This window comes from Corella eumyota, chromosome 4 (assembly GCF_963082875.1).
Source record: "Corella eumyota chromosome 4, kaCorEumy4.1, whole genome shotgun sequence".
Lineage (NCBI taxonomy): Eukaryota > Metazoa > Chordata > Ascidiacea > Phlebobranchia > Corellidae > Corella > Corella eumyota.
Genome location: NC_137493.1, coordinates 2,576,760 through 2,601,453, shown reverse-complemented (window position 1 = coordinate 2,601,453; position 24,694 = coordinate 2,576,760). Strand labels below are relative to the sequence as shown.

At 28.4% G+C, this 24,694-nt stretch overlaps 5 protein-coding genes across 12 annotated transcripts in view; 4 read left to right on the top strand and 1 right to left on the bottom strand.

Annotated features, from left to right (window-relative positions):
• Nucleotides 1-2,717, top strand: part of LOC145750684 (uncharacterized) — a 60,501-nt gene extending 57,784 nt beyond the window's left edge. For all 8 annotated transcript variants that reach the window (XM_082566766.1, XM_082566772.1, XM_082566765.1 and 5 more), the window contains 7 exons: nucleotides 72-267; nucleotides 351-463; nucleotides 567-698; nucleotides 1,008-1,086; nucleotides 1,412-1,452; nucleotides 1,646-1,814; nucleotides 1,959-2,717. In XM_082566766.1, the coding sequence (XP_082422892.1) occupies nucleotides 72-267; nucleotides 351-463; nucleotides 567-698; nucleotides 1,008-1,086; nucleotides 1,412-1,452; nucleotides 1,646-1,776 (692 nt within the window). In that variant the 3' untranslated portion in view covers nucleotides 1,777-1,814; nucleotides 1,959-2,717. The remainder of the gene's footprint in view (nucleotides 1-71; nucleotides 268-350; nucleotides 464-566; nucleotides 699-1,007; nucleotides 1,087-1,411; nucleotides 1,453-1,645; nucleotides 1,815-1,958) is intronic.
• Nucleotides 2,583-8,030, bottom strand: LOC145750688 (uncharacterized). Its single transcript, XM_082566776.1, has 13 exons — nucleotides 7,956-8,030; nucleotides 7,625-7,710; nucleotides 6,949-7,050; nucleotides 6,645-6,780; nucleotides 5,765-5,899; nucleotides 4,990-5,113; nucleotides 4,653-4,792; nucleotides 4,297-4,482; nucleotides 3,912-4,023; nucleotides 3,574-3,649; nucleotides 3,407-3,482; nucleotides 3,027-3,184; nucleotides 2,583-2,922 (listed from the first exon to the last, which is right to left on the bottom strand). Exons 1-13 carry the CDS (start codon nucleotides 8,023-8,025, stop codon nucleotides 2,734-2,736), a joined length of 1,590 nt encoding a protein of 529 aa, XP_082422902.1. The 5' UTR covers nucleotides 8,026-8,030; the 3' UTR covers nucleotides 2,583-2,733.
• A 1,351-nt stretch (nucleotides 8,031-9,381) lies between these two features.
• Nucleotides 9,382-12,718, top strand: LOC145750689 (U3 small nucleolar ribonucleoprotein IMP4-like). The gene is made up of 7 exons (XM_082566777.1): nucleotides 9,382-9,568; nucleotides 9,653-9,761; nucleotides 10,082-10,275; nucleotides 10,554-10,686; nucleotides 11,120-11,274; nucleotides 11,527-11,695; nucleotides 12,254-12,718. The coding sequence occupies exons 1-7, from the start codon at nucleotides 9,566-9,568 to the stop codon at nucleotides 12,355-12,357; spliced, it is 867 nt and encodes a 288-aa protein (XP_082422903.1). The 5' UTR covers nucleotides 9,382-9,565; the 3' UTR covers nucleotides 12,358-12,718.
• Nucleotides 12,719-13,173: 455 nt separating this feature from the next.
• LOC145751214 (uncharacterized) lies at nucleotides 13,174-15,039 on the top strand. Its single transcript, XM_082567316.1, has 6 exons — nucleotides 13,174-13,263; nucleotides 13,453-13,479; nucleotides 13,580-13,780; nucleotides 13,991-14,227; nucleotides 14,468-14,635; nucleotides 14,756-15,039. The coding sequence occupies exons 1-6, from the start codon at nucleotides 13,215-13,217 to the stop codon at nucleotides 15,031-15,033; spliced, it is 960 nt and encodes a 319-aa protein (XP_082423442.1). The 5' UTR covers nucleotides 13,174-13,214; the 3' UTR covers nucleotides 15,034-15,039.
• Nucleotides 15,040-15,754: 715 nt separating this feature from the next.
• The window catches only part of LOC145751487 (intermembrane lipid transfer protein VPS13D-like), a 36,661-nt gene continuing 27,721 nt past the window's right edge, over nucleotides 15,755-24,694 (top strand). The window contains exons 1-21 of the mRNA XM_082567658.1: nucleotides 15,755-15,906; nucleotides 16,256-16,385; nucleotides 16,960-17,067; nucleotides 17,341-17,467; nucleotides 17,785-17,898; nucleotides 18,155-18,304; nucleotides 18,382-18,680; nucleotides 18,921-19,086; nucleotides 19,261-19,407; nucleotides 19,505-19,581; nucleotides 19,771-19,943; nucleotides 20,344-20,551; nucleotides 20,737-20,935; nucleotides 21,395-21,584; nucleotides 21,822-21,958; nucleotides 22,151-22,286; nucleotides 22,559-22,704; nucleotides 22,774-22,941; nucleotides 23,126-23,320; nucleotides 23,713-24,023; nucleotides 24,324-24,472. Coding sequence (XP_082423784.1) covers nucleotides 15,810-15,906; nucleotides 16,256-16,385; nucleotides 16,960-17,067; nucleotides 17,341-17,467; nucleotides 17,785-17,898; nucleotides 18,155-18,304; nucleotides 18,382-18,680; nucleotides 18,921-19,086; nucleotides 19,261-19,407; nucleotides 19,505-19,581; nucleotides 19,771-19,943; nucleotides 20,344-20,551; nucleotides 20,737-20,935; nucleotides 21,395-21,584; nucleotides 21,822-21,958; nucleotides 22,151-22,286; nucleotides 22,559-22,704; nucleotides 22,774-22,941; nucleotides 23,126-23,320; nucleotides 23,713-24,023; nucleotides 24,324-24,472 — 3,427 coding nt within the window. The 5' untranslated portion in view covers nucleotides 15,755-15,809. The remainder of the gene's footprint in view (nucleotides 15,907-16,255; nucleotides 16,386-16,959; nucleotides 17,068-17,340; nucleotides 17,468-17,784; nucleotides 17,899-18,154; nucleotides 18,305-18,381; nucleotides 18,681-18,920; nucleotides 19,087-19,260; nucleotides 19,408-19,504; nucleotides 19,582-19,770; nucleotides 19,944-20,343; nucleotides 20,552-20,736; nucleotides 20,936-21,394; nucleotides 21,585-21,821; nucleotides 21,959-22,150; nucleotides 22,287-22,558; nucleotides 22,705-22,773; nucleotides 22,942-23,125; nucleotides 23,321-23,712; nucleotides 24,024-24,323; nucleotides 24,473-24,694) is intronic.

Genomic DNA, 24,694 nt, shown 5'->3' with positions numbered 1-24,694 from the left:
TTATACGATTTCAGTGGTCAAAGTTAGAAAGTTAAAATATTATTTTTTATATCTGTGTTTATTTTTTACAGCTGCTACGCAAACATCAACAGTTCAAATAACCTTGGGTGAAGGTTTTGTGTTTACCGAAGCTTTGACCATAACAACAAGCCAGGAATATATATCATTGAGGGAACAGTGTATTAATCAGTACATTGCAAAACTGACGATTGTAGTTGACATTACAGTAACTGAAGTGACATTTATTGAAGGCAGTGTAATAGCTATGTAAGTTTTGACATTGCTTTATATTTGTATATTGGATTTATATTCATCTGATTTCTTTAACAAATTGTTATTGTATTTGTTAGAATGGATATTCAAGTTGATAACTCTACAGTACCAATCGATAATGTAACTAATTCATTTGACAATAATGCAAATGGCACAGACCCACGCTTTTTTGAAGGTCCACCATCAACAGGTAATAAAGATCAATCTCTATATTTAACATATATATGTCATTTAACTACATTTAAATGTAAAAATATTTTCTTATAATTTAAAATCAATGGTCATTTTTGTAGACATAACACCATGTGCAACCTCTCCTTGTCCTGCCAATTCATTATGTTCAAGAGAAGGTTCCTCATTTAGTTGCACTTGTAATGATGGATTTGTAGGTGATCAAGTCACCAATGCAACAACTTGTTCTGCAGGTAGATTTTATAAATATAAAAGCTAGGTCACCAGGTTATAGGTGATACTTTGTAACAATAACAAATTTTAATACAAAATAAAAGCACAATGTACCAGAAATAAAGGCACGTACACTTACCAAACAACCATTTACTATTTAAAATGTTTTGTGTTTATTGATTAGCAAAAAAATGTATATTTTCCTTTTTTAGTAGATATTTATTACAATACTTTGAAATTATATATTTTTGTATAAGGTAGTATTAAAATAATTTTTATATAATTAAAGAAATGTTTTTTTAAGCTTAATTTTATATATTTTCTTATAGTTACTGCAGCATGTCCAGAAAGATTTTGTCAAAATGGAGGAACTTGTAGAATAACAACAGACAATCGATCCCTTTGCTTGTAAATTTGTTTATATATGTTTTACTTTTTGATTAAAAAGACGTATTAGTCAATATAACTTTTCAAATAAAATAAACTAAGACTACTATCTTAACAGATATAATATATCCAATAAATTTAAATTTTGTAAACCTATCAGGTATACTTTACATCTTATGCTAAAATTTTGTTAATATATAAATTTATTTATTTTGAAAAAGTAATAAAAATTCTTTAATAATTTATTTTAAACGATGTGTAAAAAAATAAATAATATTAAAACCGCCCGCTATATTTGTAGAAATTTATAAAGTTAGAATGTTTAAAAAACATGTTTTATTTTTAGGTGTACTGATGGGTATCAGGGTGACCGATGTGAAGATACTTGTAAGTTTAATTAATTAAATATTGGAAATAAAACTGCAAGAATAATTTTAGGAGTAAATCTTTTATAAACATACCCTATATGTATCTATTAAGTGCCGCTTATGTTATATTTGTTAAATACTGTTTATGTATTAAAATTCTTTATATTGTTTTTAAAGTAAGATTTTAACCAAGGATTTAAAATTTATTTCAGCGTTGTTCCGTATTCTTATTATTGTTTTGGGAGTTTTACTTGGAGTAATTTTGATTGTGTTGATCTCGGTCGTTGCAGTTATTTGTTATAGAAGAAAAAGAGGAACAATGTTTATTGCTAAAGACCCTTAAACTAATGTAAATATAGAGACCAAAAGGTTCAAATTATGGTAAGTTGACACTTTCTTCTAAGGATTTATCTTAAACAAAATCATATCAAACCATACAAATTTTAGGTTACTAACTTATCTATTTTTGAGGTATCTTGTCAATTTTAATTTAAAATGATTTTGATAAAATCTTTTTCCATTTAGTGTATAAAAAAGAGAGAGACAAAGAAAATATTTGTTTAGCAAGATTAATATTTAAAACATTTGTAGAGGCGAAGTTTGTATTATAAATTTTTATATTGGCCAAATTTTTATACACATCATTTTTTAACCTTTTTTAATACTAACTTCAAATGCCATTCATTTTTATACATGATAAGTAAATAGTGTGCCTTTTATATTGTATGCAAACTTTTTATACAAATTAACGTTTTGCAATTAGTTTAATGGAATGATGCTAAAATGAGCTACGACGAATCATAAATTTATTTAAAGCTTCTGAGTTCATTTGCTAACTATTAAAATAGTTGTTGTAATGCTATAGCAATTTTTGGGTGCCTTAACAAATTTGTACTTTAATGTAGCTTATAAACGATAACAACAAACTTCCAATGTTATAAAATATAAATAATTAAATTTATATCTGAACTAGAATTATCGTATTGCACTTTGTTTTGTAGACGCATATATTTATGCAATTATCACATGGATATTTGTAAAAAAATTGAAACGTAATTTAACTCTTATTAATGAATAAATAGCCCTATATAAACCTTGTTTAAATCCTTCAACTGATCTTGCATGTTTTTTTTATCAAAAGAGTTTGTTCCATGCGATATACACCAATTTATTTAAAATCTACAAACTACAAGAAACAATTTTTAAAGCAGTTTATAGTCACCACAATTCTATGTTTATAACAGGGCAAGATTATATTGTGAAATAAAGTCATGTTATACATTGGCAATACTTTTTAATCCTATATGTTAGCACACGGTTCACCACAAAGAAGTCGACTGATATCTCTTGTAAGCTCCTCGTCAAGGGCTTCAAAGCCACCTTCTAAAGCATCATCGATAATGTTTGCTTCGTTACCTGGACCAGCAATAGCGCTAATTTCATCAAGGTCAAGTGCACCGACTGGTGGCAAAACAGGAAGAACTAATACCTGGAATTTAAATCGTGAGGTTATGAGGTTGGAATCTTGTAGGTAGGTTATGAGGTTGGAGAGGTTGGAATTTAAATCGTGAGGTGAGGTTAAAAGCTACTTACAAGTGCCCCAGTTGCTCTTAATCGTCGGGCAGGTTCAATAACATCATCTTGCGAAGCTCCGTCAGTAATCAACAAAACGATGTCTCTGGCATTTGGCCTGTTGCCCCTTTTTAAAAGAACATCAGCGGCATAGCTAAGCGCATTACCAGTTCTCGTTCCTATAAAAGTAATGATAGATTTATTGAAATTTTACCAGATAAAAGATTTTCGGATGTCGTAACATATACTATCAGAATATATACTTGCTGGATTGTATAGTTTATAAAATAATTGGCGTATACATATTTATGTACATAATTTGTTTTAAAAATCTTCATAGGGCAACGTTATTTATAGATATAAATGTACACGGAATACTTTAGCTTTAGGTATATATTTACCACTTCCGTCATAGGGAATCCTGTCGAAGGCGTTAAGAACATTTTCCAAACTATTAGGATACGAATCAAAAAAAATCTTGAAAACAACACATTTAATATTGAACCATTTTTTTTAAAGGTAAAAACCATTTTTTAAAGGTAATTTAAATTAACATCTACGCATTTACCTGGGTATCCGTATCAACTACTCTATTGTATCTGATCACCGCAAAATGGGACGAATCATTTCTTACGACGAAATCACTAGAATTATAAACAAAAACATTTTACTTTTTATTTTACAAAGAGAAAACAACTTTTTCTATAATCTTTAGTACGTTAATACATCACTACGGCAAACACAGCAGGCGTAGTGTTTTTATTGAAAAAGGCACATTAAAGTTCTTAGGGCAAACGCATAAGTAATTAATTAAAAGGCAGGTTTGGCCTATGTTAAGCGTTTAAATAGTTAAAACTAGGAAAGCTTAAGTTAAAATTGAGGTATTAAGATTAGTTTAAAGCGTACTCTAAAAATCCTTTAACGAATGCAGTCATTCTATTCCAGTTTTCCAGACCTACGGAAGAAGATGAATCTAAAATAACGGCAAAATCCATAACAGCAAATGGTGGACATGGAACTGAAAATACAAGGTAAGATATGTGTTTAAACTACATTTAAGTAAACACGTACTAATGTTTTACAAGGACTTGCATCACAAATATTTGCTAGTAGCAACAGCCTTGTATAAATTCAAATTGCGCCAAGAATATATACAATAAACATTTAACGGTTACCCGTGCGATTATAAGTAAAAGGTGCTTAATTACACAAATCAGGTTGTTGTAAATGAAGTTTATATATAAAACACGTTCGGTTTGTAGTTGTATTTAATCTTTGTAAACAAACTCACGGGTGCAGCACGGTGCTGGTCTAGTCCATTCTTCGTTTCGTTGACAAGCATTGTCAGTCGACGACTCAGGGTAAAGTTGATAACCTACAGCAGTGTTACAAGCAAAGCGACAGTTAGAACCAACAAAGTGTCTATCGGTGCAAGTTATTCTCCCGTTTCTAAGTACCTGTGCCTCGCATTGAAGTGCTAAATGTAGGTGTAAAACGTATTTCATTTAGTTATAGTACATATATTATTTTAACTTGTGGAGTATATATGTGTAAGTTTAGGTATCACGAAATAGCCTTAACATTACATTTTGCGATGTTATCAATACGAAAACATACAAAGCTATCTAAAGAATTGACAGCACTTACGAACGCATAATGGTTGAGGGTGGTTCCATACACCAATACTATCTTGAATTCGTATGTTATGTTGACAAACGATTGGAGACCAGGGAAAGTAGTTGTCACCAGGGGCGCCCTGGAGTCGGTAGCCTTCTTCGCAGTCAAACCTGTGCATTGTTTTAATTTAATATTACATGACATTCTAAGAGCGAACATAGGGTGTTTAAATAATTTCATGCATATTTTAGGAACATCGCGCAAAATTTGTGTTAGTTTGTTTTTAACCTTATTAAATAAAGGCAAGGATCACGACTGTTTTTTTTTTAGCTTGTTAATTATTGCGTAACTAATTGTGTAAACATACGAGCAAGATGATCTTAAATTGTTTCTGTTGGTGCAATTTTTTGATCCAAATCGTTGGGGTAAAAGCATTGGGCATCTGATAGGTTCGCAAGTCGGTGGCTCTTTGTCCCATTTGCTAAATAAACCTGTGAATACATATTTTAATACAAAAGTGAAAATTGCGTAAACCTATTTAACTTCTTTTTTACTTGTAGGCAAGTAACTTATGAATCGCTTGTTGTAATGTGATCGCAACCAAACATTATCAGCGAAATTATAAAATTATTTTAAAAAGCCTTATAGTGGACACATATAGATATCCCCCATTTAGCTTCTTTATATATGAATGTCAAACTTAATTATCCTAATTTGCATGGTTATTATTGTGGTTTAATAAATTTTAAATAGCTGACTTGTTTGTAAATTAAAGGTTATCATAAAACGTGATATTTTGTAGGAATTAAAAACTTGTAACAAATAAGTTGTTATTATGTTTTAATTTGTTGTTTTAATGTCTTTATATTTGTTAAATGCGATTGTAATCAGGCTTTTAAAGATTTGGTTTTGATAGGTGGTGTTTTTTGTAATTGAAAAACTGCGTTAAAGCAATTTTAATTACAAACTTGTGTTCGTGGTGGCATAATACTCGTGTTTTAAAAGGTTAGCAGTTTGTTATTTAAAACTTTCAAATAAATGATGGCTATAGCCCTGCGCATTTTCTAAAAAAATATCTTAAGTAAGTGTTTATAAACTATTTGAACTAGCGTTTATTTTAAATATATCTTAAAATAGCTTACTGCATTTTAAATTGTAAGATCCGACCAAGCTATATCCTTCATTACATGAGAATAACGCTCCTGTTAAGACTTCGAAATTTGACTCCACAAAAATTTCACCGTTAGCTGGAGCTTCTAGTGCAAGGCATGGCAGACCTTAAAATAAATTTTATTTAGCATATATGTTTTACTTATATAAAAATTAAATCTTAAAAAGAATAATCGTTGGGTTGAAACGCTTGATTGGTACTGCTTTATACCAAGTTACAGTTTCTTTAAGCTTCTGTTAGTTTGTTTTCATTTTAAATACAGAAAGAATAATATGTAATTTATTTTAAGACCTAAAAATTATTACGTCAAGGACTTTAAAATGTTTCGTTTTAATAGGTTATGTGCGTCATTAAAAACATGTATTTTTATCTTAAAGGTTATCTACAATTTACCTTTTAACCTTTCTAGGGGCAACTAAAATGTTATTTTTTTGTTTATTAATGTTGTCTTGCGCTAAAGAACAGACAACCAGTTCTGTTTAAAGATACAATCTTAAAATAACTGTGGTTTCATGCGATAATTTCGATATGCTTTTTAAGACAATTAAAAATTTCTTGGTAATGTTCTTTAGGTTTATCGGACTTTTTGTTATTTTAAGAATATTTAAAATATTATCTTATTTTTAGGGTATTGTTTTTTTAATTTATATCTATATATTTTTAATATACAGCAAATTATAATATATTTCCTCAAAGGGGGCAAAATTTATAAACAACCAAGTTTTGCAATTAAACTATCATATGGTGTAAAAGCGTAAGTTTTTTTAAGTAAAAGCGCAAGTTTTTTTTTCAGAACTATTCTAAATATTGTTTCCATTTTTAAATTAAACAATTTGAATAAAAATGTTTACCTCCTTTCTCGAATCCCTCACAGAATAAAACATCTTGGTTGCACAAATCGGTGCTACAGCAGCATCTACAAACAGAGGAAGGGGGTTTCATATTGCATTGCGAATCTCGTTCAAATACTGAGGCTCGGTGGGAGTCCTACAATGTATAAAATTATTTTTACATGTTTGCTTCATTTATTTAAATTTGGGTTTAATTAGCTAAAAATCCTAATTATAATATTGCTTTTAACATTGAATTGTTGTTGACATATATAAACAGAAGCACATATAAACAGAAATAGTATATTTTTTATGTTTTTTTAACCTGAATATGGTTTGATCCGCATGCAGCTAGTTGTTTGCAAGATTTCTCGATCAAGGGGTCATCACCCCAACCTCCGTGACGTAATGTAATTTGACACGTGTCCTTAAAATATTAATTAAATAAAAAATGAGGTTGTGGTAAATGTTTTGATAGTAGATACAGAAATATTTGGTGTAATCTGTATATAACAATGCTTGGCTTGGCTTGGTGAATAAACTGCGCAAGTAAATTACCACAAGTTACTGGATAATGCCTACTTTGTTTGAAATAAAAAGGTTGTTGATTTTCTCTTTTTTCATCTCGTTAACCAATTTGTTCCGCGCAAAAGATCCAATCTTAAGCTATACACTAAACCGCCACATTTTAAACAAGACTTGCATAACTGGTTTGGTTTATGCAGATCGAATTAAGATATTGGTTTAGAAAAATTCACAAAGTGAAAGTAATTCGTCTTTAAAATTTATTTTATATAAAACTAAACGGAAAGGTAATTTCCAAACTTTGACAGGGATCTTTTTAATATCATTTGCCTTAATTTTTGTTTGTTCAAAAAAAGATTGATTAAACTTTTTTATTGTGCTAACGTACTTGTTGCGTTTCACAAAAAGCAATTTGAAAAGTTAAACCTTTGTTTTAAATGAAAAACAAAATTTGTAAAACTGGTATGACGTTAAACCTGGGTTGGTTCACATAAAGTTGCTTGTCCCTTTTCAAGACATTCATTTTGACTGTAAACGTTTTCACATTCCCAACAAGTTAAACCTTAAAATAAAATTATTTTAACTTTTTAAATTTACAACTAACTAAATTTGTATGTCTTAAACGTGTAAAGTTATTAATTTTTCTATATCATAACCAAAACACCAGCCTATAGGTAATAAAATTACAAAATGAAAACAAAGTTATTACTTCTACATTTGTTTTTACACTTTTTTTTCAAAGATTGATATTATAGATTTAACTATTTCGTTTAAAACAAAAAAAAAATTTTTTTTTCATAAACATACCTTGAACGTTTGTTATTGTTACAAAAAAGAAAACAGCTACAACACTTAAAATTATTGATCTTGGCATCATTTTTAAGTTCTAAAAATAAACAAATCAGTTTCAAATAATCATACGTACATCTTAAAATCACATTACAAATATTCATTAAACGAAGTCAATAGTTATCTCTCTATGCTATTGCGTGCGTTCGTTCTAACGTTCGGTTTTATATCTAAATGTCAGGGCCTATTAACCAATCAAATTGAAGTAAATTGCCAGCAAACGAAGATTTTATCTGGTTTTGAATTTCGTTTAAAAAAGTAGGATCAAATACTTTTTTCAAGCATTGATATATACGCCTACTCATAACAATACAGAATATTTTTATTTGCATTTATTAAATAGTAAACTATTTAATTTTTAACACCTATTTAAATTAAGTAATACTTTACAATTGGGTTAAATATTTAAATGTTAGCAGTTAAGAAATATTAGGTGATTTATGATATAATTTAATGTTGTAAATAAAATATAAGTTAAACACAAACTAGGATATTAATTATTTGATGTTTTTATTTACTACATATTAATTATTTGATGTTTTTATTTACTTGAGAAAATATGTTTGGAAACAACATTTTAGTTTTATGTAAAAACCGGTTTAAGTGTGTTTTCCACAACTGTTAGTTCTTAAGTTAGGTGGTTTAGTTTTATCGCAACATCTACCATGAAAATTTTTTTGGTTGAGAATCTCTGAGAATTTAAAAAAATTGTTTAAAGGTATTTTTACGTATTGAAAAAACTTACAACGCGAACCTTGGGGCATAAGTTTGGCATAAATTATGGAGAATTTAAGATAGAAAGATTGCTATCTTAAAGTTTGGTTTAAATTACATTAAGTGTGAAAACCTCAAGCTTAAATATCGATAATTTTGTTGAAAAACTGCTAAACAAAATTGTTGTAGATTATAACTTATGCTTCCGACCATAATTTTTTTACTCCCGCATCATTCTTTTGTACTTTTGCAAAATATTTTTTCATATTTTTTTACAGTTAAATTGCTTGCAATCTTGTGGACGCTATTAATCTTATTAACTTTGGGTATGGCAGTTCGTAGACAGAAAATGTAGAGCGCATTTTAAGTGTTTGGCCTATACTTTTAAACCTTTTTTATGCATTTTGCCAGAGGTCTAAACAGTTTAAAAATTAAACTCTATATTTAACTTACATAAAAAATACACAATTTTTTTAATATTTTTTTATATATATAACAGTATTTTAAATATATTTTGTTGGTTTGAAAAATATTTACTAGCTTGGCACCGTCACTACCGGTCACCATACGCGTGCCGAAAAGCTCCGGGACAAATAACACGTGCGTTTTATTTATCACAAAAACAAAATATTTTTCAACTATTTTTCTTGCATTAAGAGGTTAGTTTGGTCCTTATATTTAATTGACAAATTATGTATTTATAAATTATATGGTTACCTTGCTTCTAATTTTTCGGTTATTTTGTTTTAAAAAGCTAATGCGACTAAAACAGGTTGAAAGATCAATTAATAACAAACAAAATATAAAAATTGTAACAGTTGTCAGTTTGTTGATCAGTTGATTGAAGTATAAACATGGTAAGTTAAGTACAATCTTACTATAACATGTTTTGCTATTTGTTTATATATTTAAATATGTAATATATATAAAATTTATTCAAGTTGCGGCGACAAGCAAGGGAAAGAAGAGAGTATATTTATCGGAAATCGATTGAGGATAAAAGAAGAACAGTTCAAGAAAGAAAAGATAAATTAAAAGTGGCATTAGATGGTAATAACTATTTTATACCCAAATATTGAATAACTTTGCTTTAAAATAAAAATATATACTAACTGCGCATTGTAGTGGTCAGAACACTTGGCTTTACTACATAAGGCCCTTGGTTTGATCCTCGCTGCTTTTATGCTGTACCGCCTTTTGTGACTTTGCTATTAACAATTTTCTAAACTGCCTAAAGCACTTATAAACTGGGTAACTTAGGGTAACTAATGTTACCATATGCTTAAGTCTGTAAGTCGTGAAGTCGAAAATAAATTTAAAATATTTAGGAAAAGTATTTAAAAATGTTTTTATTTTTCAAATTTTAACAGAAAACAAAGCAATTCCCACTGAGCTTCGCAGGGATGCTCTTTCTCTACAATCCAATCTTGAATTTGACGACAAAGGGGGTGAAGGGGTTAAAAGTCACATGGATGATGAATATAAATGGGTTGGAGTGGAGGACCCTAAAATTATGATCACTACCTCTCGAGACCCAAGCTCAAAGTTGAAGCAGTTTGCCAAGGTTTTACTTTAAGTCCTAAAATAATTATATATTATTAAAAAAAGATGTTAATTTTTTTTCGGTGTTGTATTACAAGAAGTGTTATTAATAATATTTTAATTAAGAACAACAATTTTGGTTTGGTTTCTGTCAAGGAATACTGTAAAAATATAAAAAATTGCGAAAAAAATATTCACGACCTATTTTTAACCTGGACATTGGGTTTTTCTTTTATGATCTTTTTTCTTTTATTTAAATGTTTATTCAAGTTTTTACACAAATCTTTGCTTTGTTTATAGGAGGTGAAGTTATTGTTTCCAAACTCACAAAGGCTAAATCGAGGAAACCATGAAATGAAAGCTTTAATCTCAGCTTGTCGAGCCAATGATGTCACAGACTTTGTTGTTTTACATGAACATAGAGGCAATCCAGGTAAACTTTTAACAATAAAATTTATTTGTGCTTGATATTTAACAACTGCAAACAGGTTTCTTATTTTATATGTTTTGTTATTTTTTACTTACTATTAAAAGTTCTGGGTTTGATCCTCACTGCTCTTATGCTGTAGCGCCTCCAAGTAAGGCACTATAAATCATATAAACTCCTGCAAAGCCAACTCTTAAACAGCAGTTTAAATATAAGGCAATTATAATAAAAATATTTCAAGCTGTCAAAGGCAATTTAAGACTTGGTTAGGGTAACTGATGTTACTCTATGTTTGGGTCGTGTAGTCCACTTTCCCACAAATAAAAAAAATATATATTTATTAACTGTCTGTTAGCGTCAAGTTTATTTTTGAAAAAATGCTTCAGATAAACAATTTTTTGTAAACAATTAATAAAAAGTATCAAATTTATTTTAACAGATGGAATGATTATATCACACCTTCCTTATGGCCCGACAGCTTACTTTAACTTAGCAGGCTGTGTTATGAGACACGATATTCCTAAAGTAGGAACCATGTCCGAGGCATATCCCCATCTTATATTTCATAACTTTAACTCAAAACTTGGGGAAAGGGTAAGTATTTTAATTACTTGTGTTTGTTATAATTACTTGTGTAAAGGGTAAGTCTTTTAATTACTTACTCAACTGAGTACAACTTAAGATTACTGGGAATCGAGCACAGAACCTCATGTAGTGTAGAAAGTGTTCTGACCACTACACCAGTAGTTAATATTACTTTCCAAATATAAAACTTATGGACTTCATTTTAAAATATTTTTTCTTTTTTTTACTATTTAAATAAATTAATAAAACTTGCACATTTAGGTTAAAACTATTCTTCAAGCATTATTTCCAGTCCCTAAAGAGGATTCAAAAAGAGTTTTAACTTTTGCAAATGAAGATGATTTTATTTCGTTCAGGCATCACATGTATTCTAAACCAGATCATAAAACAATTGATCTAAAAGAAGTAGGCCCACGGTTTCAAATGAGACGTAAGTCAATAATTTGTCTATTTAAATACCTTTAAAGTTTTTATTGTTTTTATCTTGTGAAGTTTTTTTTATATATTTATCTACATATACATATATATAAAAGTCATGACGTTTCAAATACAAACGTTTACTTAATAAAAAAAACATATTGCCAACTTTTACTACATGACTCCTCTAAAATTTAAAGTACTTTTAACTAAAATTTTTAATTTTATTTAAAATTTAATCGCTTGTTGGCGCCATTTTAACGAAACATAAAGTCTGGTAGTGGTTGTCCGGTATACCGGCCGTAGCAGCAAACTACGAGCCGAAAGGTTTCGGGTTAGAGCCGTACCAATGCCACAATGTTTGCTCTTAAATTTGGCATTTCCTTTTAGCTTAAACACTTTTCACCAGCACATGCTTTTTAAATACAAATATTAAAAATTATATTACCTTTAAAAAAAACGTAATGTAAAGTCATAGCGTTAAAATCAAAATATAATCCTTCAAAAACAATTTTTTATAATTCCTAAATTTTTTGTTAGAAAATGAGTAAATAAAAATAAATATTTTTAGTGTATGAAATTAAACTTGGAACATTGGACGAGGCGGATTCGGCCGACGTGGAATGGAGGTTGCATTCATTTATGAACACTGCGAAAAAACGAAAATATTTGTAACAAAACACCGGCATATACCTACAAATTAAATTGCTTTATGTTTTCTAACTCCGGCTGAGTTAGTTTCTTGGTAATTTGGAATATATCTTGGGTTGGTTTATGGTACAAGGTTTCAAGAAATGCTTAATTCTATTATATCAAATTAAAATTAAAAAATAGCCACAAATTTAGTTTAAAAATTGTACACTTCTACTGTTTGCATGTAAGATTATATTAAAACATCAATGGACTGTGTAGTTTATATCTAAAGTTTGTCAAATTATTTATACACAGAGAAGTTTAAAACAAAAATTTTGCACAAGACCTAAAAACAAGAATTATTTTTGTAATAAAGCGACGTTTTGCAATCGAGTTTTACGTTTATAAAACTTCCTTATAACTTAAGGTAAAGTGGTAGAATATAATATATACTTAAGCTTTTTCAATAAAATATACAGATATTATTTAATACATAAGGTTTGGTCTGTGTAACATATATACATCCACTTATATCTATTGTAAAAAATATAATCGTCACGTCCGTTTCTGCAGTGTATTCAATGGGTTACAATTGTTTATAAATCTTCGAATATTAATCATCAGGAAATAATAGAGATTTAACGGAATAATACACAGAACAACATATCAATTAGGATAACAAAACGCCACATATCGTTTAGTAAATGAGCGTTAATAAATGTTTTTACAGATTTTAGCAATTAACAAATTTTTTAAATATTTTAAGTTGTCCATTTTTTAAAAGTTTTTTAAAGCTATATTGCAGTTTATAACGATTTAATAATTTTAAGAATAAAGTTGTATTTAAAGTTTGTAAAAGTTTGTTTTCAGATTTTTCTAATTTAAGTTAAGATAATACAATGGGTTTAGTTTCGGCACCCCTGTTCGTAGCATTTTTGGCTATATACTGTAAGAATTTAATTTGATTATTAATATAAGTCACTAACACGTAATATCAAAAAATAAAAAGATTCACTTGTATTTTATAAATCAAATTGTAAATTTTTAACTTAAAGTTAAATTTAAAATACATTTGACAATAAATACGGCGTAATTTGCCATTTCTGATGGTATAAACTAGTTTTTTTTATTTTACAGCAAGCAAATTACAACAACTTGTAGATGGTAAGCTAACTTTAATTTGAATTGTTTTTTTTTAAATAAAGTATAACTGCGATGTATGTTTATATATTTATGTTGCTGTACAAAAATCCTTTTACTTTAGAATGTCCGGAGCCTCGGGAAATCCGGGGGAACACTTGTTTTTTATCCTGCCGATGCTTTATCAGCCCGGATGATACTTGTGGCGGAGTATGCGACACTTCTATGGAACCAAGACATTGTGGCTGTGAAGAAAATTTTTGGTACGACGAGAACACAGGAGAGTGTGTTGAACAAGTCAATGCTTGTACTAGAGCCCCACCAGGTGATTTCTTGCTTTAGTAATGTTTTAAAATAATTTTTTTATATGCGTCGTCATAAAAAGGTTAAAAGATAACGTTTTTTTCTCGTTTTTTAGTTATAAAAAAGCATACTAAAAAAGCGCAAAACGACATTTTTTAGATCAATAACGATTAAATATCACGTATGTGTTAATATACAATTACACATAATTCTTTTTAAATTTTTATTCTAGACGAGTGCGCATCGCCTAGAGTCCCGGCAACTGTTTTCTCTTGCCCACAGACTTGTGAATGCTTTCGAAATCCTATACCCATACCCCCTCTAGCGGACCCAACTGATAATAACCCCATGATGGAAGGACCCAATACGAGATGTTATGATGATTGTAACGATGTTTGTCAATGCGAAGAGAATAAGATTTATGACGCAGAAACAAATGAATGTTACGAAGATTCCTCGGAGTGTTTCGGTAATTTGACAAGTGGTAAAATATTACGTCACTTCCGGTTAAAACGACAAAAAATTAATAACAAAATTTTAAAATTTAGATATTGATAAACAATTTTTTGTTGCCAAAAACGTAAATTAAGTGTAAAAATGGCAATCAACTTTAAAAGTTTCATTTTAAAATCACAACTTTTTTAAAGCTGTTTTAAAATGTCATAAAATTTTACCACAAAATTTTATGATTTGTTGTTGTTTCTTATAGACTGCGTTAATGGAACAGTTTTTACACGATCCCCTACTTGTGACGTCACGTGCGAACGCAGGCAATGTCCACCACGTTGTGATAGATTTTCGCTCGCAGGGTGCAGCTGCCCGAGAGGTCAATTTCTTCTTGACGGAGAGTGTGTTCCCGAGAGTGATTGTGGACCAGGTATCTTGGTTTATCTTATTAGAAAAGAAATTTTTTGGGATAATAAAAATTAATTCTTCCTACTTCAATTTGTTTTAGGTAATTTTTTTAAATAAAGTTAAATATATATTTTTTATTCAGTGGATTGCCCAGCAATGTGCCCTCTAAGTTGTGATTGCATTGAGGGATCTGGTTCCGGATCTGGTTCCGGATCTGGTTCCGGATCTGGTTCCGGATCTGGTTCCGGATCTGGTTCCGGATCTAATTCCGGATCTGGTTCGGGATCTGGTTTTTGTGAGGGTGAATGTGACTTTACTCTTGACTTGCTCTGTCCTCCTGATCGTTATTTTGACAGCAGATTTGAAATATGCGTTGATCGGGATGCCTGTTTCGACGACGAAGTTATAATTCCATTATAACAATTTTCTGTGGGCTTTATTTATGTTAAGTGATGACTATTTTAGAATTAAACAACAAATAAGTTAATTTGCTTTTAAGTTGTATTATTGTTTTCTTGTAAATACAACATATATATTGGTGTATATTAGCGGTGTTTTAATTAGGTATTTGCCCATATTCTTTTGCCTAAGTTTAGGTCAACATTTTTTTTAATTTAAAGATATTTTTTAAAGAAGTGTTAGGTGAGGCGTAGCAAAATTTTTGATTTAATTTTTAATTTATTCTCAAATATTCCGATGCGTATTCCGCCATTCCTCTAAAGTACAACCGGTTCTGTTTTATTCCAGCTCCGTTTTATTCTGTTTAATTCCGTTTATTTTTTATTCCGCATTTTAACATTGAATGATTGCAAAAAGTTAAATAATTACAAAAGGCAAACTGAAAAAATAGTTGTTAAACAAATTAATTTAAAGTAAAACACGCCAACATAAATCATGCGTGCACGCGTAGACCGAAAATCGTGGTGAGCGTGCACGGGCAGTCACGCCATTTTTTACGTTTGCACGCACGAGATCTCGTCTAAACTGCTCTACTTTCCAGACTGGCTGACTGACAGACAGACAGACAGACAGACCGACACAGTCAGACAGTCTTATGGTGTATTTAAAAAAATAGGATATTTTTTGTGATTTTAAAACTGCTAAACTGGCACCTTTTACAGAAACAATGTGGTGTAAAAATGTTATCTAATGCCTAAATTACTGTATATTTTTTTTGACTTAATAACGATCTGACCATGCTTGAAAGATTTGCAGCTCAAGTTTTAAATCGCTACATCGGGCAATATGTTGAAAATTTTAACCCAGGCAAATTGTCTATTGGAGTTGTACAAGGTAATGTGGATGTATGTTAAAATAGAAGGTTTTTAAGATTTTTTTAGCTTTGTGTGAGATGAAAAAGGGTATATACCATAAAAGGTAAAAACGGCGCAAAATATGGAGTCTTCAAGCTAATGTATATATACCTAAAAAAGTTAATGCATTTTTTTTCTTGCTTTTACTTCCCTTTTCTTTGCGGTATTATTGCGATATTTGGGAAATGACATCTTAGAATTAAAGAATGTCGGTTAGATTTACTGCCTAAAATTATTATAAGAAAAAATAGAAAATTGAAATTTTTTTACTATTTAATATTTTTTGTGATAATGAATTCAGTCTTAAAACTTTTTTTTGATATAAATAGGAGCTGTTGAGTTAGAGGATCTTCATTTAAGAAAGGATGCCTTAAAGGAATTTGATCTGCCAGGAATTGAAGTAAAGTGGGGATCGATTGGAAAAATATCACTTCGAATTCCAAGCTATAGAAGTTATAGGTAATTTAAATGTTTTTATACACTGTAATAACTATAATTCAGTTAGTTGTAAATTTCGAAATTTTTTATTGGGTTTAAGAATTTTTATTTTTAACAAATTGTACTACTGATAGTTATTATTAGTTTTAAAGTATGTAAAAATTAATTCATGTGGAACTATTGCATTTTTACATTTGCTAAATACAAATAGTTTTATCCTATAAACTTGGTAATATAAAATTTGTTAATGCTCTTTATTAGGTTGATAAACTTTTGGGTAAATAAGGGTGTGGTGGGGGCGTGTCACAAGGTCACATGCCAAAATATTTTCTTCAATTTTTCACTATTTTCATTTTGTTTATATAATCAATTTTTATGGTATTTTAAGTACGGTTAGTTAATTTAAAAAAGTATAAAAATATACTTAACTGTTTTTAAACACAGTAAAATCAGTTATATGATGTTTTTTTAGGAAAAAAATTAAAATTGTAGTTAAAATTGCAACTAGACTTAGTATTAGATGAAATATATAAATAATGTTTAAAAGTGCTTACATAACATTTAATAATTTCTAATGACATTGCATGTTTGGTAGTGAACCTTGGATCATAGAAATCAATAAATTGTATCTCATTGTACGACCGATCAAACATGACAACTCAACGGTTGATGATGATACAGATAAACAAAGAAAAGAAGAAAGGTTTGCAATTTATTAAAAAAAAAAATTAGTAAATAAAAGTAGCATATATACAAATATTTTTTTATCAAACCACTTAATTTAAATTTTTTTTAATGTTTTTGATAGCTATAATTTAGATACAATTTTGTTTTAATTTGCCTACAATTAAACTTTTATAATAAAAACCTGCCAGGCTTACTTCTATTTTTATTAAATAATATTACCAATTAAAACATTTTAATAAACAACCATAGATTGATATTTCTGTGTACTAATATTGGTTTTGATTTTTAGTAAAACAAGACAGCTTGCAGCCTTAGAGGAAAAATGGAATGCTACTCAAGGTTCAAGTAAATCAATGTATGCAATTTGGCATTCCTATTCTTCAAGTATTATTACCAATATTGTGGAAAATCTGCAGGTAGTTACTTAAGAAGTTTTTTTGCAAATTAAAGAAATAACTTTTAATGTAATGCAGGCCTTATTATATTCTATAATCAGTAAACAGTGTTGACATATGTAAAATTAACTTCAGAATGTTTTTGTATTTATTCATACTTGATGTAAACGATCAACTTATTAAACTAACATTTTTACCCTACTCTAACGTCAACTATATTGTCTTTACTAAGGCTATTAAATAACAACAGACAATGACAACGTTTTTGGTTTAAAACACAAACAGATGATGTTACATGACTTTGGATGAATTTAATTTAAATTGTTTTATTATTCAAGGTTCACCTTCATGACTTACATATAAGATATGAGGATGATGTCACGCTACCTGACACCTTCTCTTGTGGGATTCATGTGGATGTTTTATCAACACAAACTACTAATGAAAACTGGGTAAACAAATTTTTATTTTTAAAAATAAAAAATATTTTAAACAACTTTCTATGTGGGTGTTTGTACTTTTTTTGACCACAGAATTTGTTAAATTGTTGCAATATTGTGGATTTAGTAATTTTGCCATTTATATTTTTGTATAAATATTAAAAAACCAAAGTCTTTTTTATATAACTAAAAAATATGTAAATATGTGACCACTGAGTGGGCAATCGACTTGTATAACTAAAGAATTAACTTTAACTATTTCTTTTAGGAGGCCAAGCCAAGTCAATTGCCTGGAGTTGATAAAAAATGGAAGAAAATGAAGTTGCAAGATATGTCATTTTATTGGGACACAAAGTCAAAAATACTTGGTGACTTGGATCATTCAGATCTAATGGTAAATATTGTTTTTCTAACTAAGGTTGTAATTAGAAACAATATTTGCAGAAATACTAAATTTTGTGTTAAATATAAAAATGTTTAAAAAATAAAATTTAGATTGCAATGGAAAATGCATCAAATGCATCTGAAAAAAAGCAATCAGCCAACTCTAACGGTCACAACTTTATTGTCTGCCCTGTCAGCGGGGAAGTCCATCTGACACGAAATTGTTCTTCTTTTCCAATTCGATCAAAACACAAACCCAGGTTATCCCTCGATGTGGAATTACCAACTATCCCTCTTTGTTTAAATAAAACTCAGTATCAACAGGTTTCGGTTTTGCTTAATGAGATAGCAAGGTGGGGCACAAGAGCTAAGCATAAAAGTGGAAGACCAGTGGAAACTATAACAGAAAAGTAAATTATTTATTTATAAAATAGTTGCAATATCAAAAAAACCTAAAAATTTTTACAAATTTTTTTTTACATGTAATTTTGTTATTTAAAAATAATTAAAAAATCTAAATGGATTATTCATTTTTAATAGGTTACGTTTTGTTTTTATTTTGTATTTTCCTTTTCAATTAAAATTCTATTTTATCAATTTCTTTTGCAAATTAAAATTTTTTTGGGGGTCTGATTATAAATTTTGTTTAGTCCAAAGTTATGGTGGAAATGGGCAATGGACATTGAACTGAAAAAGATTCAAACTCAAAGACTTCGAAAAACTTTAAAATTTTTATGCAATCGGGTTAAAGTGGTCGTTCAATACGTAAAAACCTACAGAAAATATCTTCATCAAAAATATGTGTTGAAGTCCCAGGTAATTGTAAATTTTGTAATTATTTTGTAAAAAAAAAGTTAAGGTACCTAATGTTTCAGTTCTGTTTTTAAAACAATTTTTTTAATTTATTATATTTAGGTTTTATTACTACGACTGTTTTCTAAGTCAAATAACTAAAATTTTAAACTTGTTATTTATTTTATTGTTTCGAAGGCAAATGATTTAGTTTCACAAGTCAAAGAATTAGAAGAGGATTTAAATTTTTCCGAACTTCGAATTTTAAGAGAAATTGTTTACTCACAAATTAACGAGGAAAATGAAATAAAAAGAAAAGCAGAGCAAGCTACAAAATCAAAAATTGTAAGTTTTTTTGGAGACTTTTGGCGATCAATATATATAAAAAAAAATATAAAAATACTACATTGTGCTTTAAAATTGTGACTCGACAAATTTTTAGAGAAGGTTTCTCAAGGGAACTAGTACAAGAAAGAAAACTAATCCTGGTTTAGCTTGGAGATGGGTGGGATGGATTGGGTAAGATTATATTTTAAGATTAATTTTCAACTAATTTTAAATTTGGTTAAATTTAAAATGATTAACAATAACCATTTTTTTTTTAAGAATTCCTAAAATATTTTGAAAAGATTTTGTTTCTTAAAGATTTTCTTGGTAAATATCTGCTAGATTTTATTTTTTTTTTAAATTACTTTTATTTTGTATCAGAAAATGGGGTAATAATTCTTCTGGTTCAAACAAGGATGAAATAGAAAATAATCAAAATATTGAGGAAAATCGCGAAGAAGTTGAGAATTTAGAGAGTTTAGAGAAGGAGATGTCGGACTTGTTGCCTAACAATGAGGATTCAACTTTACATGAAAGTGTTTTCAAAGATCTGGGTAAATGTTTGAATTAAAATAAGAAATCATTTTAAACCTGATAATGATGTTAATTTTTTTCCTGCTTTAATATATTATTCATAAATTATTTCTTGTTTTTTGGTTTTTATTAGTATAATTTTTTTTTCATATTTAGTGTTTTGTATTTTATTGGAAAAGGGTGTGCTATTGTAATGTAAAGGGCAAATTGCGTGGCATTGCTAAGGTTCAAATCTAAAACATTTTAACTCATAGTTTGAGGCCATGACCAATATACCTCCATTCTAACAAACTAAAATTTGTCCTTTTTATGAACTCTAATACAACTTTTCAACTACTTATAATTCTAATCATTTTATTTAAAGATGATTTTTTTTTTTAAAAAGTTTTTACAATAAATGTAAAATTTTTTTTTTTTAAGATGATGATGAAATATATGAAATGTTTGGTGAAGATTTAGCTGATCAACATACAACCGATACCTTCCTTAAACGTGATGCGTTATTACTCAAACTCAACTTCACACTCAATACTGGGAGTTTTACTCTGATGAGTAGTGAGTCAAGTACGAGTGGGATTGTGATGCTCGAGTTTAATAATGTTAAAGTTGATAGTGAGTGGAGACCAAGGTAAATACATTTTTTTTAGGATTTTTAATTTTTTTTTTAGTAATTCTTAAGATTGTTTACAAATTCAATTTAGGACTTTTTAAATTTGTATTTGTCTTCTTATTGAATTTAATTTTCATTAAATTATATAAATATATATATAAATTTAAAATAAAACCAATGCTAGGAAAATCATTTTTATTTAGATATGGTACCCATGAAATTCAAATGAAATTAGGTGGAATAATATTGAAGGATTTAGATTCAAATAATAAACATTTTTCACATTTGGTTCGACCTTTATCGATGAAAAAACAAAAACCGACATCACCAACTATTAACTTACCTGGTTCTTATAACAGGAATTTCACAGATGTGTTTAACACCTTGTTTCAATATGGAAAGGTAAAAGTTTTATGTTTTATTGCATCTAAATTTGCTTAAAATTTAATAAATAATAAAACATAAAGTTTCTAAAAGATATTCATTGATATAATGCTTAAAATGTTTAATTCTTGTATATTTTATTTAATGTTTTTATTACAATTTCAGTTAATTTTAAAACCAGTCACATAATACAGCATTTATTTGAATTATTTATTAACTAATTATTTGTTATTATTTGTTGTCAACTACAGGAAACTGTATCAAATTAGCTGGGATTAAATTTCACTAAATTTTGTTGATGGTTTTTTTAACTAGTAAACAATTTTAATGTTTAAACTATTTTTTTTTATTAAAATTAAATAAAAATTAAATAAAACTAAAAAAAAATCACAATTATGAGAAATCTATAACAACTGTATTTTAAAAATCATTCTTTCTAAAGTGTCTATATTTAAAATAACTTTTTTTATATTTTAGAACAATGAAAATGTGATTAATGAGAATAACGAAGTTCCAGTTTTTAGTTTAACTTATGAAAAGTTACCTGAGAACGATAACACTATGTTTTCGAATGTTCTACAAATTGTAACCGCTCCCCTGGCTCTTACTTTTCTACCTGGATTACTAGATCGGCTGAAATCATTTTTTAAATCTTATAACCAAAGAAGTAATTATTATTTGTTGTTTTAAAAACTTATATGAAAAACTAAAGTTTTTCTTTATATAATTTTATTGTTAAATTGTTTTGTAGGTAGTTAAAAAGCACTCTTTTTAAAATAACCTTATTATTGATAGGCATTTGGAAAAAAATTTTAAGCAATATTCTTATTTATTTTTGTTAATGTTGCAAAAAATCAACAAAATCAACATTTTATTACCCTAAATGATTAATTATATTCTAAAGGTCGCGACCTCCAAGCAGTGGATAGTGAACTGTTGATCTCAGTAGCCAGAGAAAAATATGAGGCGTGGTTGATTCAGACACGAGCTGAGGTTACAAATACTGTAAGAAGGTTGATAGAAGGAAAACAAACAACCAAGGTAAAAGGTTGGCTAAAACAAAAGTAACAAAAAATTTTAAGAAAAGTTCTATTTTAATATGAAAATTTTAAAACTTAAATTCTTTGTTTTTTGTAAAAATGAGAAGGCCAAACTTTTTGTATATTATAAGTTTAAAATTAAGTTTTCAATGTTTATAAAAAATTAATTTGAGTTTTACCTGACCGTCTGCAGGTTAACAAAGATAGATGGGCAGTGTCATTGGATATATTTGCACCAGAAATAACCATTCCACAGGATTGGTCTTCTCCTAACACACCAGTTGCTATTGTCAACCTTGGTCACATGACATTTGAGAACCATACTCAGGGTAAGTATTTTTGAGTTCTCTTGTACTTTACGATCTTTGAACGTACTTCCATACTTTCCAGTCCTAGCCCATTCTCTTTATCCTTTTAAAAGCCTCCCTAAGTGTTTCTTAAATTTTACAATTTTTTTTAAATATATTTTTTACAAACAACAATTGTAGAATGATATAGAATGATAACAAATTTTAAACATTTAATTTATGGCCTAAGGCTAGCTTTATACAGTTATAATAATTGTTAGTATTTTCCTCGTAATTTTGTAAATCCTACTCAGGAGTTTTTAATAAACTGAAGAGCAGTGGAGTTAGTCTTCTTCCGGATCGATCATCATCTGAGGAGGGAGAAGAAGAAGAGGATTATAACTCTGATGATGATGATTTTATGACTCCTCCAGGAACCCCTATCTTGGTTAAGGAAGAGGTGGGAATTGAATTTTATAAAAAAAGAGAGGTGGAAAAAATGTAAAAATATAAATTTTGGTTTTTATAGACTACCCCAACATTGGCAACAACAAAGGAGAAATCTTCTCCTTCTCTTTCTTCCCACTCTTCTCCTAATTCCTCCAAAGAGGAGGAGTTTGATCACCAACAATTAAGTAAGAGAATGTTAAGGGAAAAGATGTACGATCGATATCATCTTCATTTTGCTGATTTACAGGTTTTTAATATTAAAATTTATTTTCTTTGTTAAAATTTTAGTTTATAAAAAGTTTATGAAAAGATTTTAAAAGCATTTTTATTTTTAAACTTCTACTGTGCTTTAGTCTGTAGCTAACAAATTAATCTTTATTATTTTTGTCTAAATATTCATTTTTTTTAAATTTGAAATTTTTTTTATACAGGTTCTTATTGCACCAGATTACAGTGTATCAGAAATACTCAAAACAGGGGACAGGGAAAAATATCATTTAGTCAAACAATTCAGTGTTGATCTAACTGTTGAGCGACGAGTTGTGTCGACTGTTGATCCTGAATATCCATCTCTTGTTGTGAATGGAAATCTACCCGATCTGACACTTCGGATTAGTCATAATAAGGTGAATACTTACTATTTTAAATGTAGGTATTTATTATTTTTGGAGGTTTTTTATTAAAGGGAATATATTCTGGGTTTGGTGACCATGCCATAACATACTTAATTTATAACTTATGGTATGTTTTAATCATGAAATTGATTTTATTATTTTTTTCCGTTGCATTATTGTAATATATTTTTTTGTTTATCATTTTATTTACTTTTATCAATGTTCAAAAAACCCAAATAAAATAATAAAAAAAATTATATGCAGTTTAAAATGTTTTAAAATAAAAGGTAATAAATTTTTAAGTTTATTTTTGCTTTATGTCTAATGGATTTAAAAATTTGTATGTAATCATAATGCTGTAAAATATATTAGTTTTTTGTAGTATTTACTTTATATGTTTTAAGATTGAAACTGCAATGAAATGCTTGCACCAATTTAGCTCCAAACCAAACTCTGAAAAGAAAACAAACCAGCCAAGTCAAACAAAACTTAGCGTAAAGAACTTACTATCCCCCACCACTCAATACAACCCTAATTATAATAAAGAACGTGCGCAATCTAAGCAACTAGCTTGCGATTTTTCTATCAATAAAATATCAATAGTTTTGGAGTTTGATGATTTGGGAACAATATTGTCGGTGTTTGAAATATCAGGAATTCAATCCTCTTTTGTTCAAAGAAGATTTGATTCAACAACTTCGTTATCAATTTACAAGTAAGATATTGACTAATATTATGATATTTATTTAATATTAAAATAAAATGTAGTAGGGTTTATCTATTTTAATTTATATAATTTGTCAATTATTTATAGGTACACTTGGATAACTGTATTTATTTTTTTTGGTATAAATAAATTATTTTGAATAGTTTATAAAGTTTTGTTCAATTTTTATTATGTATATTTTTTAATAAAAAATCTTTCTATATTTTTTTATTTTTTACAGACTTTAATTTAACTTTTGTAATATTTGTAAATAATTCTTACTTTAACTTTGAACTTATTTTATTTTAGTTTGTTATTAATTGATGTAATGCAACAACTTGGACAAGATTACGAGCTCCTCCTTGCATCTCACAGAGGAGTTTTTATGGATGTTGGAAGTGGACACATGCTCGATTCTGGGACCACTTCTCCAGATCCTAACAAACATTTTAATAAAGGTTAGATTTCATTAACTTTGTTCGTCAAAAATGGTGTAATGTTATAACCCTTACATAAATTTTTTAAATTGTATTTTAAAGAGTTTATTAAAAATTTTTAAAATTGCAAAAACATTAACTTTTAAAAGGCTTTTTTTTAAATACGATTTAAGTTGTCATTTCTGTGATGTTTTTTGTTCTACACAGTTTTTTTAACACATTTCTTTAAATATTTTTATCTAA